The 16,965-nt window shown below is 40.8% G+C and overlaps 1 protein-coding gene across 1 annotated transcript; it reads right to left on the bottom strand.

The window, feature by feature from the left end:
• Positions 1–3,224: 3,224 nt before the first annotated feature.
• Positions 3,225–16,408, bottom strand: LOC139149437 (protein dispatched homolog 1-like). The gene is made up of 9 exons (XM_070721205.1): positions 15,970–16,408; positions 11,246–12,729; positions 10,156–10,395; positions 7,244–7,369; positions 6,249–6,507; positions 5,954–6,078; positions 5,648–5,734; positions 4,390–4,560; positions 3,225–4,017 (listed from the first exon to the last, which is right to left on the bottom strand). The coding sequence occupies exons 1-9, from the start codon at positions 16,238–16,240 to the stop codon at positions 3,394–3,396; spliced, it is 3,387 nt and encodes a 1,128-aa protein (XP_070577306.1). The 5' UTR covers positions 16,241–16,408; the 3' UTR covers positions 3,225–3,393.
• Positions 16,409–16,965: the final 557 nt, after the last annotated feature.

The raw sequence follows: 16,965 nt of genomic DNA on the forward strand, positions 1-16,965 counted from the left end.
CAGATTGTGAACATTTTTTCATAATTGTTAATTTTTGATTTTTTTTCAAAGTGAGTCATTTATTTTTTTTTCTAAGTAAACTGTCAGATTTACAATTTTTCAGTTTGATGTTTAAAGTCTGTTTAGAGGAATTTTTCATTCATTAGGCCTACATCCATATAAATGAATAAATAAAGATTGTATAGGCCTACACCGTAACCCCTTTGCTAAGTGTTGCAGATCATTTTGCAGTATGTCATCAAAACACACAGAGTGTCAACTAGGGACTCACTTTGCTAAATAGTTACATGTCCAATGCCTTATGATTTGTTCTTTCATCATTATGGGTATAAGCTTATTTCTACTTGTTCACCCATTCTTGCCTTTGTTGCTACAAGAAAATACTGTGAAAAGTGAATTAACTGCTTACATTGTAATTGGCCTGTATCTGTACACCTCGAACTTTTAAAAACATAACTTTCTGTCTTGACAACCATACTACAGTATCTGTGGCTACTTTACCTGGTTTACATTCTAAATTTTGTATGTAGGAAACGAATAGAAAACTTATTTTATAATTTTATAACTTTCAAGTGATCAGAGATACAAAGAGACTGTTGATAGTCGCTTGTGCCTTTGCTGTCTCTTATTGTGTAGTTTTTGGCACAACAACAATTAACACAATTTGTTTTCGACTGACCTTAAAATTGAATTTTTTCCGTTTTAAAGCAACATTTGCCCTGCAGATTTTTACCCCATTTTTTGACCCTCTCGACCCAAGATCAAATGGTAGATCCCGTCATACTTGGCCTACAGGATGGACCAGTGCAGTCAGAGCTAGCTAGCTGTTTTCAAATAGTCGAAAAAAATCATGCTGCACAAAAGTTGCTAAAATTTGCAGTCATGTCGCTATATGCAAAAAAAATGTTCACATGAAGGTTGGCCGAAATAAGTGTAGAATTATTTAGGGGAAAATATGCATGCCATGTAGGCCTTAACTCCTAAAAACACTGAAATTTAAGATTTAGGAATTCGCACATCCCGACCTGCCCTCCCAAGATCTGAGGATGACCTGTCAAATTGTACCGCCACAGGGTGCTCGTGAGTTGGGTAGCCTGCTTGATTGATCTATTACGTACTCGTTGCAACGTTGATGGAGGGCAGAGCAACGAGTACGCGATCGACTGGATCGAGCAGACGATCGATCGATCCAACAGATGCGCAGACTACCCAGCCCACATCAACAAGCGAGCGCCGGTGCGGTGTCTCTCCGACACGTAAGCAAAACGAATCGATGCAAAGTTTATTGACCTTTAAAAGGTCAGTAAAATTTGCATCAGTTATACACACCGTACCACGCGGTTCCTCCACAAAACCCGTGGTCGCATGCAGCATCGACATAATGTTGGTCAGCTTGTGATGACGTGCTCGACTGTGCATCGTCTGTCGATTTGTCACCTCAAGTTTCTCGGACTCAGAATTTGACGTATTTGTTCCCTTTTACACGATTTGTTCCCTTTTATTCGATTTATTTAAACGCCATGAAAATATCAGTGCGGTGATCAAACGATTGCGATTCATTGCGATCGAGATCGATCGGTCACTGCAGCGTGCATGCCTACACAATGCGTTAGCTATAATTTTCCATAATTCCCTCATTGATACAGTTCTGCTTTCAAACTTTACCGCTATCATGCATGAACAAATTGCACTAGTATCCATGGAGACTGAACCGCAACTACATCTTGGCTGTTCTTTTCGATGTGTACACTCCACGACTTTCACGTCACAAAAGCTGAATGACATGTGATGGTTTTTTTTTCGAGGGAGTTGGGCCTTATTAGGCCTATGACTAGAAACAACGGCAAATTCACAGGTCACTACATTATGCGCTTGGGTCACCATCATAAACAGACGTCTTTGCTTGCTGTGTTACTAACTTTTTCAAGGCAGACAATGGTTCGAAAAGCGCAATTTGCGCAATCGCGCAGTCGAGAGAAAACCTTGATGAGACGTCATGAAAAACGGGGCATGTAAAGCGACATTCACATCATAACGCATTGCCTGAACCGTGTTCTATCCCTCGTTATTCGCATTATGCCATATCAGTATATTGTTGGTGCAAATTCAACGTACTGATTGGTCCAGACGTGAAAACAGGCTAACCGTGCTATAAGCGAATTCTCAGCTATAGATAATATATTTTTTTTGACGTTTCACACCAGAATTTGAATATAATGCTGTGATGTATTTATAATAGTGACAAACCGAGAAGGTACACGGTAAATAAGTTCACACAAACAAACAAAATTAACAAAAGTAAAACATTTACAGTGGCGTGGCACGGTGATCGTATTCCTAAGGTCGTGCAACCACTGGCGTACCATTAATGTACGTCTGTCAAAGACTAATGAAAACGGTATCATGTAGAGGAAAATAAATAAAATTAATATAAATTTATTCACACAGAGGAGTCGACTGGTGCCATTCATGCCCGTCATCAGAACATTAACGTGCACAAAGTGAACGGTTGGAGGATCTGGGACAACAAATGCTTTGAAAGCATATTTTATTATCACATTTTAGTCGTATTTAACTTTATTTTTTTATCAATTATAAGTAAAGGTTTTATTAGACGTGACAGCACTACTTTCTCGAATACAAGTATCAAATTAGTGTACATTCTTTTTGTTTCATAAAGGGAACTATTGAGTATGAAGAGGAAACCACTAAAACCTTTGTATCGAAGTGAAGCCGGTAATAATTTTAATTAAGTTTTTCTCGGACTAAAAAAAACGAATCTTAAATCGAACCGAAATTTTACTCTCACGGACTTACTTTGAGACTTTCGATACTAATTGCATGTGTCTGTCGAGCGAATCTTCAAAATCTTTCTCAGATGAATGTATGTTCTGAGCAGAATCACATTCGCTTGTTAAGCGTGTGGTTGGCGATTCTTGCTTTCCAGATCTCTTAGCTTCGCTCATGCGAAGCGACAGGAAAGAGCGTACCATCAGATTGTGAATATCTGTCCCTACCGTTAGCGGCGCGCTTTGCCTTGATTAGTGTCAGCGAAGCGACGAGATTGGAAAGCGAGTGGCTGGCTTTAATATACACCACTGAACATGATGATTTTAAATGGCGTTGCACATCGAATTCTTCATAAGCAATTTTGGACATTTTGTCAGATTAATCTGTCAATTTGTATACCAAGTCTACCAATTTTGCGCATCCACGTTTCGTAATCCTTTTCTTTCTGAACCTGAACTCGGATTTTGCCGCCGGTCTTCCTTGAATAAAATAAAAATATATATTAAAAATAAAGCTTAAAAATTCAGTTTAAAACTGATGACGGCGATCGATGGGAATTTAAGGTCAATTTACAACGGACCTTCAAAACTGAAATAATGTTTTTCATGGATAGTCTGTGGGTGGCAGGTATGACGGATATAGCGGTCCAGGCAGATCGTCAGGAAACAGTCTACGCCTCAATGCAAATGCTGGTCCAGGCTGTTCATCGACGAGCTGTTTACACGGGCCCTCGAAAGGACTTGCTGGTTCAGGTTGATTGTCAGGAAGTTGGTTTCCATCTAAAGGTTTCACCGCAATAGAAGAAACCTGTACTTTGTCTGGGCTGTGAAAACCCTTGCCCTCGCATCGATCGCAGTCAACGTCCACTTTATTCCTACCGATTAACCAGTGGTAAATGACGACGAGGGATCCAGTTCGTCCCTGCGGTCCCATAATGCCGAGCATCGTCGTGAACAAACCGAGGGAAAAGAGTAGCGAGAAGCCGATGGTGCAAAACATGAACACACCAAACTGCATGAAAAATAGAATCTTCGCAAATAACATGAACGTGGATGCGCCAAGAGTTGTAGCTGCTCCGGACACCACTGAAACCCCGACATGTTCCAACGTATCGTGTAATCTTCCGAGACGATCTTCCTTGGGTGACAGGTGGTAACCCTCGGCGAGATGCACGACGTAGTCAACGGCTAAACCCACGATTAGCGACAGATTCAACGATTCCAACAGCTGTAGGGTTGAAAGAAGACGAGACTGAACTGTATAGAACTGAAGTCACCCTTTCACACCCTATGTAGAGCGTAATTTTAAAAGGAACATGAATAGAAATGAAATGTCTGTATTTTATGAGTTCTAAGTGTTACTGTTCTTGTAAAACCCTTAATTCTGTATTCAGTCAGCATATCGTACAACCTCCTTATGGCGCCGCGCGGTAAGGCGACAATTTTGCTTGTTTACATCGAGACACCACGTGTAATCTCCATCTCTGCCCTAGCTCTATGACCGTTATCTGTGAGTTTATCTGTACTTAACACCTTGATCCGGGCTTCAACATGGCTAATGCATGGACATTGGTATGAGACATACAGAAAGGCAGCTTACCCCAAGCTTCCATCCAGCTATTGGAATGATACCTATAACACATCCAGTAGTCAGTCCGATTGACATGGTTGCCATGGCACCAAGGATGATGTTGGAGGTTGCTATGGTTAGGAGTGGAAACGCTAGAAGAATCCCTAAGATCACTCCTTTTATCGCCGAATCAGCCAGGGTCTAGAAAGAGATAACTCCCATAAATGATACAAATAAACCAAAAAAATGTAGATGATGATGATGATGATGATGATGATGATGATGATGATGATGATGATGATGATGATGATGATGATGACGACGACGACGATGACTATGGCATGATGATGATGGGAGGGAGGAGAAGGAGCAGGATGGGGATGATGATGGTAGTTGTGATGGTGATGGTTTACGCAATAAAATCGACAAATATTAGAGAATGAGTTGCATTGTTTGTGGCGTCTTAATCGCATCGTTGTCTTTGTTCTCGTAGTCTGCAGGCCCCATATGATATAACACCAAAGTAAGTCAGCATGGACATTTCCCACGTTGTGACGCTCATTCATGACTCAGTCATTATCATTGCAGGCAAAGTATTACCATGACCAGCCTACATGCAGTTTTACTTTTATTGACACTTCGAATCTTCGAAATTGGCAAAGCCGCTATTTTTGCGGCTGGTTACGTCAAGGGAACACGGAATTCTTCTCAAAATCAACGATTAACTCACATATTGTCGATGTATGATACGATAAGCTTTCTGCACTGCAGTTTGGCAGTGTTGACACTGGTATGTACCAGAAATTATGTCACCGCTTTCTTTATCTGTTCTACAAAGGAAGCAGGATGGCCATATGTTCTGATGTTCTGACAAGTAACCTTTTAAACTTCTTTCTCAATTTTGAACAATTATGCAATGTAACTGACCTATAAGTGAGAGAGAATTGTCAAAATTGATGTTAAAGACTTTGATTTCGAATCTTTCCATGTAATGCCGTGGGAGGGCGATTCAACGTCATTTATAGGGGTCGATCATTAACTCTTCCGAGACGGTTGTCAAAAATGGGAAAAAAAGTCTACATACAAATTGCTGAGAAATAATTCTGTCCCTGCTATTTTTAGGGAAAATAGCCAATTGCAGCACATTCTGACCACTCCCTCAAAATCTTACGGCCAACCTCTCCTTTGACCATAGTTTGTGAAAGGGAACGGACACGGTACCATGATGAATGCACAATTCAGACAATTACTCTACAGCTTGACAGCATTTGATAAACCGCGCTCTCACCTTTTGTACTTTAATCCAGTGCCAAAGGTTGACATAGCCGCATGTACACTGGAATGCACCGGACACAGAGGGCGGCATTTTCTCCATCTAGTGATGCATTTAAAGGGAATTTAATGAAAAGTTAATCTTCGTTGCATGAAAATGGTTGAGGAACTACTCGGCAACTCGAAAAAAATGAATGTAAATAAATAGGAGAACATTCGGCAACAACAAATCAGAATATTCCTCTTGTTAAACTGTTATTGATTATTGTGAACCTAAGTCTCTATCCTCTTCCAAGACAGCCGATCGGATGCTTAAACATACCTCTGCACTGACAAAGTCTTCCCAAGCATCAATAATTGGGATGCCAGCTTCATAGCCGATCGTTCCATAAGACAGCGTCGTGGTCACTTTAATGGCTACATATCGAAGTCTTGTTCCGTACACATCTTAAGGAAAAACATACAAACAAATAAATCGACGGTCTGACGATCGCTACTTTGCGGGAAACTATTACAGCTTATACTGCAGCTTCAAGTATCAAACGGAGCTGGTGGTTAATAGTTCGATCGACCAATTCAATTCCTGGTTCAAAGCACAAAAATTATCAATCATCTACCTGTATTGTTTGCTACTGGTGTAGTATCTTTCTGGTCGACTTCCTCCCCTATTAGTTCTCCATATTCTGCGAAATCTGAATTAGGTCTTCCTGTGTATCCCCTCGTGAGCCAGTATCCAACACCCGTCTCGAAGTTACGGTAGAAAGTGTCGTGTGGCCCTGATGACGAGTCGAACGTGCTCTGGTCGGCCGTCATCAAATTCCATATTTTGTTTTCACTTATTGGCATACGGACATTGGAGCTGTTCAAGTCCACGTGCTGTCACGCGAAAGGGGATGATTTGTTATTTGTTTAGCAACATCAGCCGTTACCGAAAAACTTCATAACTCAGCCAGCCAGATTGGAGAAATTCATGAGTAAATGTGCATTTTTTATTTTAGTACATATCATGAGTAAGATGTTGACATACTGATTTAATTTCCGGGCATATAAGTGAACACAGCAATTCATTAGGCAGTATTTATGGACAAACAGCAGTATGTGATCAATAGATAAGTAAAAGCATGGAGGTACAGGAGAGGTAAGTGAAGGGAGACGAGATATTTGATAGAAAATACATCATCTTTAGTGGAAATATCACAGACATCATGAAAAAAGTTAACAAGTCGTGTCCGTTTGCTCGAGAATTGAAATCAAGAAAAACATTAAGCGTCACCTAGCAATTTTTGGTACTAGAGAAACAAATTACCTGACGTCGATATAAACCGATATTTGAAATTCATAATTGCCGCCATCCCTGTGTTAACTCTATAGAGAACCATAAAATTTTCGGTTTTCGAAAAACTAAGACAGTGAAAATTTTTCTTACTCCAGGAGCTTTACAATGAGCCCCAACGAGTGGTGAGTCAGAATCGAATTGTAAAACTTTGGGACTCCGAATATCTGTCCCGGATGCACATTCTACCGACAGGACATGATTTCGACTAACTACATTTCCATATTGCACAGTTCTCTCTACAAATATTGATTTAGGGTAACTACACATTTTACTTACCTCGTAAAAATCATACATACTGTCAATAAAACAGTTCACTTCCACTTCTCCAGTCACAACGTTTCGGAACACATACAATCTATCACCTTCCTCTTCGGTGAGGTTACGGAGCCTCGCACAAAAATCCTAGAAAAGTATTTTTTTTAAATTGAAGACTGAACGAAATACTACAAATGCTAAGGTCTCTCATACTGTTATGCGAGGAATGTTTTATGAATGCCCTTTTCGCTTGCAGGTCGATTCATAGTGAAGCCGCAACTTTTACTACTCAATCTAACAGTGTTTAAAGAAGAGTTATAGTTACTTTCAAGTTCAGTGTCATGCAACTGTGTGTATGTACTTTTTATGTGTACATTTAACATCTCAGGACAAAACTAGCGGCCACCTTTCACAAAGCAGGTACACATTTTAGCCACAAATGTAATTCATAAACAGATTTGCAAGACGATACAAGGGTTTGGCATGCAGAGGTATGCATGCAAATTCCAATGCGATGCTAATGTGCATGCTTGATGGAGTTTGTTGCAATTCTGTTTGATTGAAAGAAATATAGCCTAGTAAACATTCTATTTTATGACTGAATACTTCATGCATAGCCATGCAGAGGAATCTAGGCAGAGCTCGGTAAATTTTGTTGCGTTTACACGTCTAATTAACTTGACCTTCATTTTTAATCGTTAATTCCGTGAAAGCGTCGAGATGGAAGTTAGATGCTCCAAAAATCTTACATTGAGAAAGTGGACAAATTTGACGTTTCAAAACATCGATAGTAGTCGACATGTTGTTTCCGAATAACTTTGGGTAAACAGGTCACACAGCTAAAGCGACTCTATTCTAAATTGTTAATCTTCGCATGTAATGCAGCAAAATTGTTATCATTTCTTACGTTCCTATTTTTTTAGACCAAACCTTGATGGGCATGGCTCAAATCGTTCTCAGTTCCCGGCACCTTAACTGACGATATATTTTAAAGAATATTATAATCAAGGCTGCCTCGCAAATCAGAGGCCTGGTAATTTTGTTATCTCGATACGAGTCGACGCTGTCTTAACAGAACATTATTAATATGAGTGACACCGACCAGGTTTCAATTCTTCGCCCGATAGCCTTTGCACTGTTCGATTAAAGTAACTGGACATGGCTAAAAACATTTTTCCATTCAGGACCGTGCTTGATTATCATAGAAAAAGGGAAATCGGCGTCTATGCTTCAATCCATTCTGCTTGACGTTTGTGACGGCGTTGAACACTAGATGATTTGCATCATGGCGTAACCGCCGCGGTTAGTTTGCTGGACAAGATAGCATGGGGTAAGCCTTGCAGTTACTTTACTAGGACATGAACTTAGGGATGCTGCGATATTTCAGATGGCAGGCGGAGGGGGTATTGGTTTACTTATTGAGCTTATTATCCAATTCACAAAGCATATTTCTTCAAGAGATTGCCGCATGGTAGCAGGCTGTCTTAGCAGTGCTAAGTACAAAGCGTAAGCAATTTGCCGCGTTAATAAAATGATGTACGGCGGACGAGAAAGTATTTCGTATATTTCAAGTAGCACCTTACGTAAAAAGACCATCGTTGGCCATCGAATGTTCACGCAATTGTCCAGGATGCGTCGTGTCCTCACAGGGTCCAAAGTCATTCCCGAACATCATCACAACGGCTGATATTGTTGGGCAGCATGTTGTTACAAGTAAATCGAACAGCATCATCGCAAATATCGTTTTGCTCAGTCGCCTGAATATCAGTGAATATGCGAACATATCATGTCGACGTGTTACGTCATTTTTGAAATACAAATACAGGAAAAGAGTTGAGGACGCACAGAAACCGACAACTCCCATACTGATGTCATTTTTCCTACAATACCAAGAAAATATTGATGTGAATAATGATAGACTTTAAAATACCCATGTTATATTTGAGGCTTGATACAATACTCGGATTTAAGGTGATCAAGGAACAAAAGTGACATTGGCAACTTAATTGTCTATCTTGCACTTTAAATCTGACATTACACTGCAAATAAACAAACTTAGGCAAAATCACCTGCCAAAAATTATCATTTAAGCTACAGTTACGATAATATCTTCCAATTTTCACCTTCTCAATGCCAAATGACAGGTTTCATCGGGAGCTTTTGGTCAGAAAATGCCTCAGCATGTTCTTTACGGGTGAGGCAGTCACGGTATTGTCTCGACTTTCCTTTATCACACTTGTATGTGTTGCCACAAAATGACGACAAAATGTGAGTTATCCAAGAGGTCATTTGACGGATGATCGTGCACCCCTTCAAATTTACATAGTGTAGTGGACACAGAGGAAGCGAAGTGCAGCATCATAGCTGAATCCGTAACAATGACCACCTTTTTGATAAAATCTGACATTAAACAGCATTTTCGACGATACCTCAATTGATCATGGTGTCGAGTCATTTTGTCGATTAAAGTTAAATTTTGAAAATATACAATTACAGATCGATTCCATTCAATAGTTCTATTGTCATCATATCAACGTTGAGCGATAGTTTTGTGGGGGGGGGGGACATGTGTGTAACGTCAAGAGGCCTGCAACCTCAAATTTGCAGTTGTCATCGTCCAATGTGTAGTATGCCCTGACAATTCGACAAATCTTAGAATTAATTGGCATAATATGCGCCGAACAACGAAAAAATAATGGTTGGTATCGTCTCGGTTACCCAGACTGCTTTGCGGGGAGAGCCCTGCAGAGCAGTCTGGGTAACCGAGACTATGGGTGGGGGATTCTACTCCTGCTATCCCCGCCCACCACGGCAAAAGTCGACAACCAGCGCCATGAATTCGACAGAGTAACATGTACTCAACAACCGTTGAAGTCGTGGAAAATATTACTGTGGAAGTTAATACTCTGCCGAAGGCAAAATATTTCACTTACCCTCAGTGCTTGCTGGCTAGGTGGCGGATTGAGATCAAAGCTTTCATCCCACACTGTGTCTCCTGTACACTCGTAGTCTGTCTGGTGACACTTTTTATCGTCCTGGTTTTTAAGACCCCAAACGATGTACACATCGGCCGTTCTGTATACACTTGATCCTGATGACGTATCCGGTACGAAAGAGTCGGCGTTCTTCTTGGAATGTCGGACGAAATTGTTACCGTCCTTGAAAAGTTGCACCTGTGAAAATGTGAGACTGACTGTTATTGCACGGTGATTGAAGACTTTCTAAGTATTCAATTCCAATTTCGACTGATTGAGAATAGCTTCGATGGTCCGCACTTCCGCAATGAACTTATAACATTTAACACTTTCGCTCGCAGCTACTAAGTCTGATTAAATGGTGCTGAAAACAGCAATCCTGTTTTGATATCTGTTAATCAAATACTTCTAATGAATGCCGATTGCAACGATTTAAAATCTTGAAGCTTAGGATAATCTCTTCACTGTAACTATAATCTGATATAATAAGTTGATGTTTTTTATTGATTAATCAATTGACCCGATGGTGATTCCATGGCAAGATGTAAGTTGTAGTTCCTTTGTAGTTACCCGTGGCTGATCGTTGGAGTATATTACTACCGCAAAAAATCACAGTTCTGAAAGACTCTTTTAAGTCTTAATACAATCAACTCCAGTTGCCGTTTGTACCGTGTATGGTAAAAACACGTCTTTGAATTAGAGAAAAAAATACTTTTGACCTTCTATTGCGTATCAAATGGTCAGGATGAGACTCCCGTTAAAACTTCAAAAATGAGTATCTACAGTATAACTCTCAACATTAGGCCCCGTTGAGTCTTCACTTTTTCCAAACAGGGTCGTCAAGAGAAGAGGAAATAGACGAAAACAACCCATATTGTATTGTATACTGTTGTATAGGTAATTAAGTTTTGTAAATGAAACGTTTCAAGTCTGAATTCCTGATCATTAAGGGGAATTCCTGATTATTAAGGGGAACCCAAAATCACGTTTTTCTTAGATAAATTATTGCTCTACATGTTTTGAATAAATTACAATCGGTCATCCTCACCGGTTCTTCCTGGGATCCCAGCTGCGTGGCATAGTAGATAAAGACTGTTGTCATAGCAATGAAAGCAAACACGATTATCCAACGCAAAACTTTGTGCGTGAGGAGTCTGATGTACGGTCCGATCAAAAAACGTACGACGACACTCTTCTTCTCCTCTTCAACCGGTTTTTCAAACTCTTCAGTGCCTGCAAGTTCCGGAGATATTTTGACGCAGCGCTTCGGGCAGCAGCGGTTGCCAAGGTAATGGTGGTGGGTGATCACGACGGTGGGCAAGAACGTCACGACGGTGACGTAGTTCATCAGGACCAGGATTCCGGCGAAGATGCCGAACGTCTTAACGCCAAGCAAAGAAGAAAAGGCATTTACGAAGAACGCTACGGCGGTTGTCAGTGACGTCACCAGCATAGACACCGATGCGTGCCTATACGCGGCAGAAAGGCGATGCTCGAGGCCGTCATAGGTTTTAAAACCGGTGGCCTTCCAATTGTCCACGAACACGAACACGTCATCGGCGCCAATGCCCAGGATGATGAAGGTGGTGAGAACGTGCAACGTTCCGAAGAAGCGGAAACCAAGCGCATATCTGTAGATGAGGTTTGTACCGCAAAATGAGGTGATTATTCCGAAGACTGCGAAGCCAGTCACCCACAACGAACGGGTTTGAAACCACATGAAGAAGAAAATGAAAGCGAGGCTACCGACGACGCAGATCATGTCGTACATCACGGTTTTATCTATTGCATCTCTGAAGAGTTGTTCGTTGTAATAAATAATATCTAGGCCCCTGTATCCACTAGACAGTTCTTCCAAGCAAGAAAAGTAGCGTTCCGAGATGAAACTTGTCAGTATTCCCTGCATCTCAGCCTCTGTGTAGTTACCAGCCAGTGGCAGACCAAGTGGTATAATAGAGCGAGTGATTGAAGATACAGCGGTGTAGTTACCGGCATTGATTGCAGCGTCCTTGCCAAGGTGATACTGCAAAACTTCCTTCAGGTGGGGGGACGTGTTTGCAGCAACAAGCACTGAAGCGACATTCTCAAAATCCGTGTCATTAAAGATCGGGTCGATTGAAGCGTACGTCCCGTCGAAGAAACGAATGATCGAAGTCGGCTTTAAGCAGCGCCCGCTATCATCCATTTGACAATAGTCTTCGTAGCCAGGCTTGCCGATCAGTTGGTCCTCCACCTCTTTGATGGCCCGGAGGTTTTCCCTGCTGAATACGTTGCCACCTGGCTTCTCATAAACGATTAAGATTGGTTGGCTCAGTTCCGTACGTTCCCCGCCGGAACCTAAACCGTCCACTCTGTGGGTATACTTCGTAAAATTTTGGTCCCGTCCGTGCCAGGCAAGGTAACGCAGATACTGGTCGTCGTCCCTGAGTTGTAGAGGTAAATCTGCGAAGACGGTCGGAAATACATCCTCTCCCAACGCCACAAGGACCAGAGTGACAACGAGAAAGGAGAGACTGAAACAAAGTGTAATGGCTGTGAAACCAAAAAAAACAGAGCAGTTGTCAAAGAGAACATTTAAACATGACAGCGTCGACACATGGGCAAGTAGGAAACACCCCTCATTCACTTTCGAATACACCTGACGCACTAACGAAACATTAGTTGCGCATGTCCCGATTTTTCTGTTTACCAATCGCAATTTTATTACATGTCTCATACATCAAACGTCTCGTGCCTCCATAGGATTCAATGGTAACTTGTTGATGACGTTGCAGCCGCAGTCATCATTTGACTAAAAGTGACCCGGCAATATTTTCAATTTGATAAATTTTGGATTTTAAAAGAGTGCCTTAGTAGTATTTTTGCGAAATTGTGCAAACAAAACAAATGAAAAGCCCCCATAATATTGATTTAAGTAACTATAGAAATGCGCCATACGATTATGAAAATCGGGCTATTCTCAACAGAATTTCGTCTATCATGGGAGAAAGCATGATTGTCATTTGTAACCGAAAAATTTTTGAGAGAAAACTATATAAGAGAAGTTCAAGTTGACAATTAATTTCAGGTAGCATGGCGATCAAGTATCGGTGTGGTTCATAGCGGTGACTCTTGCTTTGCTCCTTCCTCAAGCTCGTAAACAAAGTCTTCAACTATAAATTTTTACGCTCGCCTTCGGTTCGGGCATTATCATCAATAATACCGTCATGACACCATCCCTTTAGCGGGCAACAAATCGTGATCTTGCCCTTGATATCATGTGTCTGTCGTTATTTAACTCAAGGTAGTCAAGTGACAATTATTGCGAGTTTCTATCCCGCTGTTCTAAATGGAACGAAAACATACCCTGTTTTGACTATAGTCATCATGTCATTCTGTTTGCAACTGTGTGTAATTTATTGTAAGATCCTCCACCCACTTCCATGAGAGAATATTATGGTTTTACCATTCGATACGTCATCACTTTGTCACGTGATAATGGTAACCCAGACCACGCGTACGTAAGACACGGCTGTTCGGAAGAAGGAACGACGCGTCTATACGCGTAGTCATTTTTACAAGTAATATTTTTCAGATTTCTTCTATTCTGTTCAATTTAGACAAAAAAGCTAGAAAATCGTCACATTGTAGCCGTCACCAGCTTTGATGTATGAATATTAAGCAGAGTTTACACCAGCAACAGAAGTAGGTCTACTAGCTGGGCTTTCCTGACAACAACGGCAATATTTCTAGTATTAACTCTACTACAGAAAATTGCACCGATGACAGGAGTTTGAAGAGATGACGTCACTAAAAGGTATTAATTTTCCGTGAAAATTGCACGAATCTGGCTCTGTAAAATCACCAGGAAGGCACAACTGAGCAAAAAAAACCATGCAATAGTACGAATATGCGCATGCGCTACGCTGCATGTAGTCAGTAAAGTACGTGTAGTATAACTAAAACTCTCTTGTGGTGGATGTTGTTGAAAAAGTAGTGGCTTTCCGGCCCCGTCCCCTTGCTTACAGAATTTAATAATCAATTGAGCCGCGTCGCCGGCAGTAGGGACAGACTTCGCGAGGAGCGAAGCTCGCCCTCTTGTCGCTTCGGTACTATCTGGTAAGTCCTTCACCCCCGACCGCTCCATGCATAGGGAACAAGATTATTAACTGCATGGGGAACTTGAAAAAACTAGTGTCTTTCGGGGGGGGGGGCTTGAAAATTCAAGAGTATCATTTGGATCTCCAACTTTTCACTCAATGCAAAACACATAAATCACTCTGAACTGAACAAAAACAAGACTTTTATAAACTTATTTTCCGTCGTTGTACTATGAAACAGGAATGTTGAAATGACTACAAATTGTCATGAAATTTTATAGTTTGTATTTGTGAATACTTAAATGCCATAGAGAGTAGAAGCGAGACTCCCCTACTGTCTATAGTAATACTGACTGTTAAAAAGTGGTAATAAGAAATTCCAAAATCAAATTTTTTGTACACAAGTGCCCTCTCAATTACTATATGTTAGTGAAGTATATTTATATTATAGTTTTCAAAAATAAATGCCAAGAATACTGATAGTTTTGTATTTAAAAAAACGTTTATAGTTTGCGCCATAGACAACCATGTATAGTGAAATGACACTTTTGGGTGAAATTCCAAAATCAAATTTCTTGTACACAATCACCCTCTTGATCACCATATTCTAGTAAAGTACATTCGTATCAGTTTTCAAAGATACATACATTTCGGCTAACGTCGTTAGGGCCACCCCCCCCCCCCAGAAAAAAGCCGATGAATATTTTTCTCTTCCTGCCCCCCCCCCCCGCCGTTAATAATGCTGGTTTCCTTATAATGCATGAGCGAAGCTGCAAGGTCAAGAAGGTGACACAAGCCGTTCTTACTCTTACCATAGACCCCGGAGCGAGAGGGGTCTATGCTCTTACGTAACAGTAGCGAAGAAACGAGGAATGCGGCACAGTGTTTCCTTGTCGGTATTATTCGTCGCAAACCAACCAACGCGTGAGTAATACAGACAGATTCATTGATCTTTCACATTGGATTGCTTTGCAAAGCCAGAGACACAATTTCATGAAAAAAGTGTTGCCTGGTAATAGCTGTTCATTTTCAAAAGTTACATTCCCGTTACGGCCGAACACACTCCAGATTCGAGATTCGAATATTGAGAACGGTAACGTCGGTCTCTTAAAAATGAAACCGCCTAGAAAGTTCAACATTTGTTACAGATACTGTTATTCAAAGTTGAAATTTAGAAAGATTCCTACCAATGGGACTGGCGCTACCTAGATAACTGTCATTGTAGTTGATTTAGATCTTTGAAAAATGTTTACAGTGTCTATTGTTCAGTCTAGTTTTTTTCTATAAAGCAACTCATTGTGAAACGGAATTTTCCGTCCGATTCTGAATAAGTTAAATTTCTTTACGTGCCGTCATTTTCAGACCCGCCAAATAACAAACTTTGATCCCTCAAGTTTTGAGAATGATTATTTTGAAATTTTATTATTTATTATTATTATTATTATTATTTATTCATTTCAGACTTGATTTTAGTAAATTCTAATTTCTGATATATCTCCTATGTGTTTCTTTAATCATTATGGCACGATCGATGGGGTTTTATGCTTTGTTCCTCGAAAGAGGATACACTTTCTTTTCGTGTTGCGAAAAAGTTAAGTTTCATTTTCGAAGTGGCGCACTATACTCTATAAGGTTACTTGTGGTTTCGAAGCAAGCACCAAAGAAACTCGTCTCAGCGTGGCATCGTACTCACCAAATGCAGTTTTCGGACGCTTGACGATAAATTTGCACCAGGCAAGCGGTTTCCTGGTCCTGCTAGGCCCCGTTTCCTCTTCAACGATCACGGGTTCTTGTTCGTGTGTTTGGCAATGCTCTTGGTCTTCCATAGTACGAATGTACTTGACAATGTCAACCGTCGACACCCATGCGTTCGCCGAGCCGTTGATAACTTTCTGTTGCTTGGGTACATCGTTCCTGTCCATTGGCTCTTGGTTAGTTCCAGTCTCTGCTCGCGTAGGAGCCATCGTGCATTGATTCCTTATGGCGGGGACTATCGATACAACCGAATGTGCAATGCAGGCATAGGAGAAAGTTCGTTGTTCAGGCTAAACCCATTATCCAATCACCGTTACCTTCTGCATCAATTGTTTATCATGAAGAGCTGTGCGCCACACAAAAGGAATTATAGAACCCGGATGCGGATACGTTTTAGAAATGACGTCGCAGTTGAATTTACACGTGCAAACCAATCAGATGAAAGGGAAGATCTAAAGCGAGTAACTTCAGGAGCCACATGAGAATCACTAGTTTTAAATGCACATGCCATGATGCTATCCAAGAGTCGGTCAGAATGCTACACGAGATTCTGTTTGCTAGCAAACTAACGCAGAAACTTTGGGATATGGTGTTTGCTCGCACGTATTCATCATGGAAACGTTTCAACGGATTTATAATTCTCCGAAAAAAGGCTACCACAGGAGTAAACAGGTACACTTACAGAGCGATAGCTGTACCACGTCAAGGAATAATTGGCAGTTGCAGTGCTTATATGACAAGCAATTGATGGTAACTCTCTCAGGAAAAGTGCAATGAGAAAAAGATAAACAAAAACACAGCGGGTACGTTTCGCAAAGTATCATGTTTCGATATGAACACACTGGTTTCTACTATCAACGCATTGTTTATGAATTTCAATAAAGTTACTCTGAAAAGTACTATTTACGGTAGAATGCGCCTCGACGACAGATGT

This window comes from Ptychodera flava, chromosome 14, assembly GCF_041260155.1.
Source record: "Ptychodera flava strain L36383 chromosome 14, AS_Pfla_20210202, whole genome shotgun sequence".
Taxonomy (NCBI): Eukaryota; Metazoa; Hemichordata; class Enteropneusta; family Ptychoderidae; genus Ptychodera; species Ptychodera flava.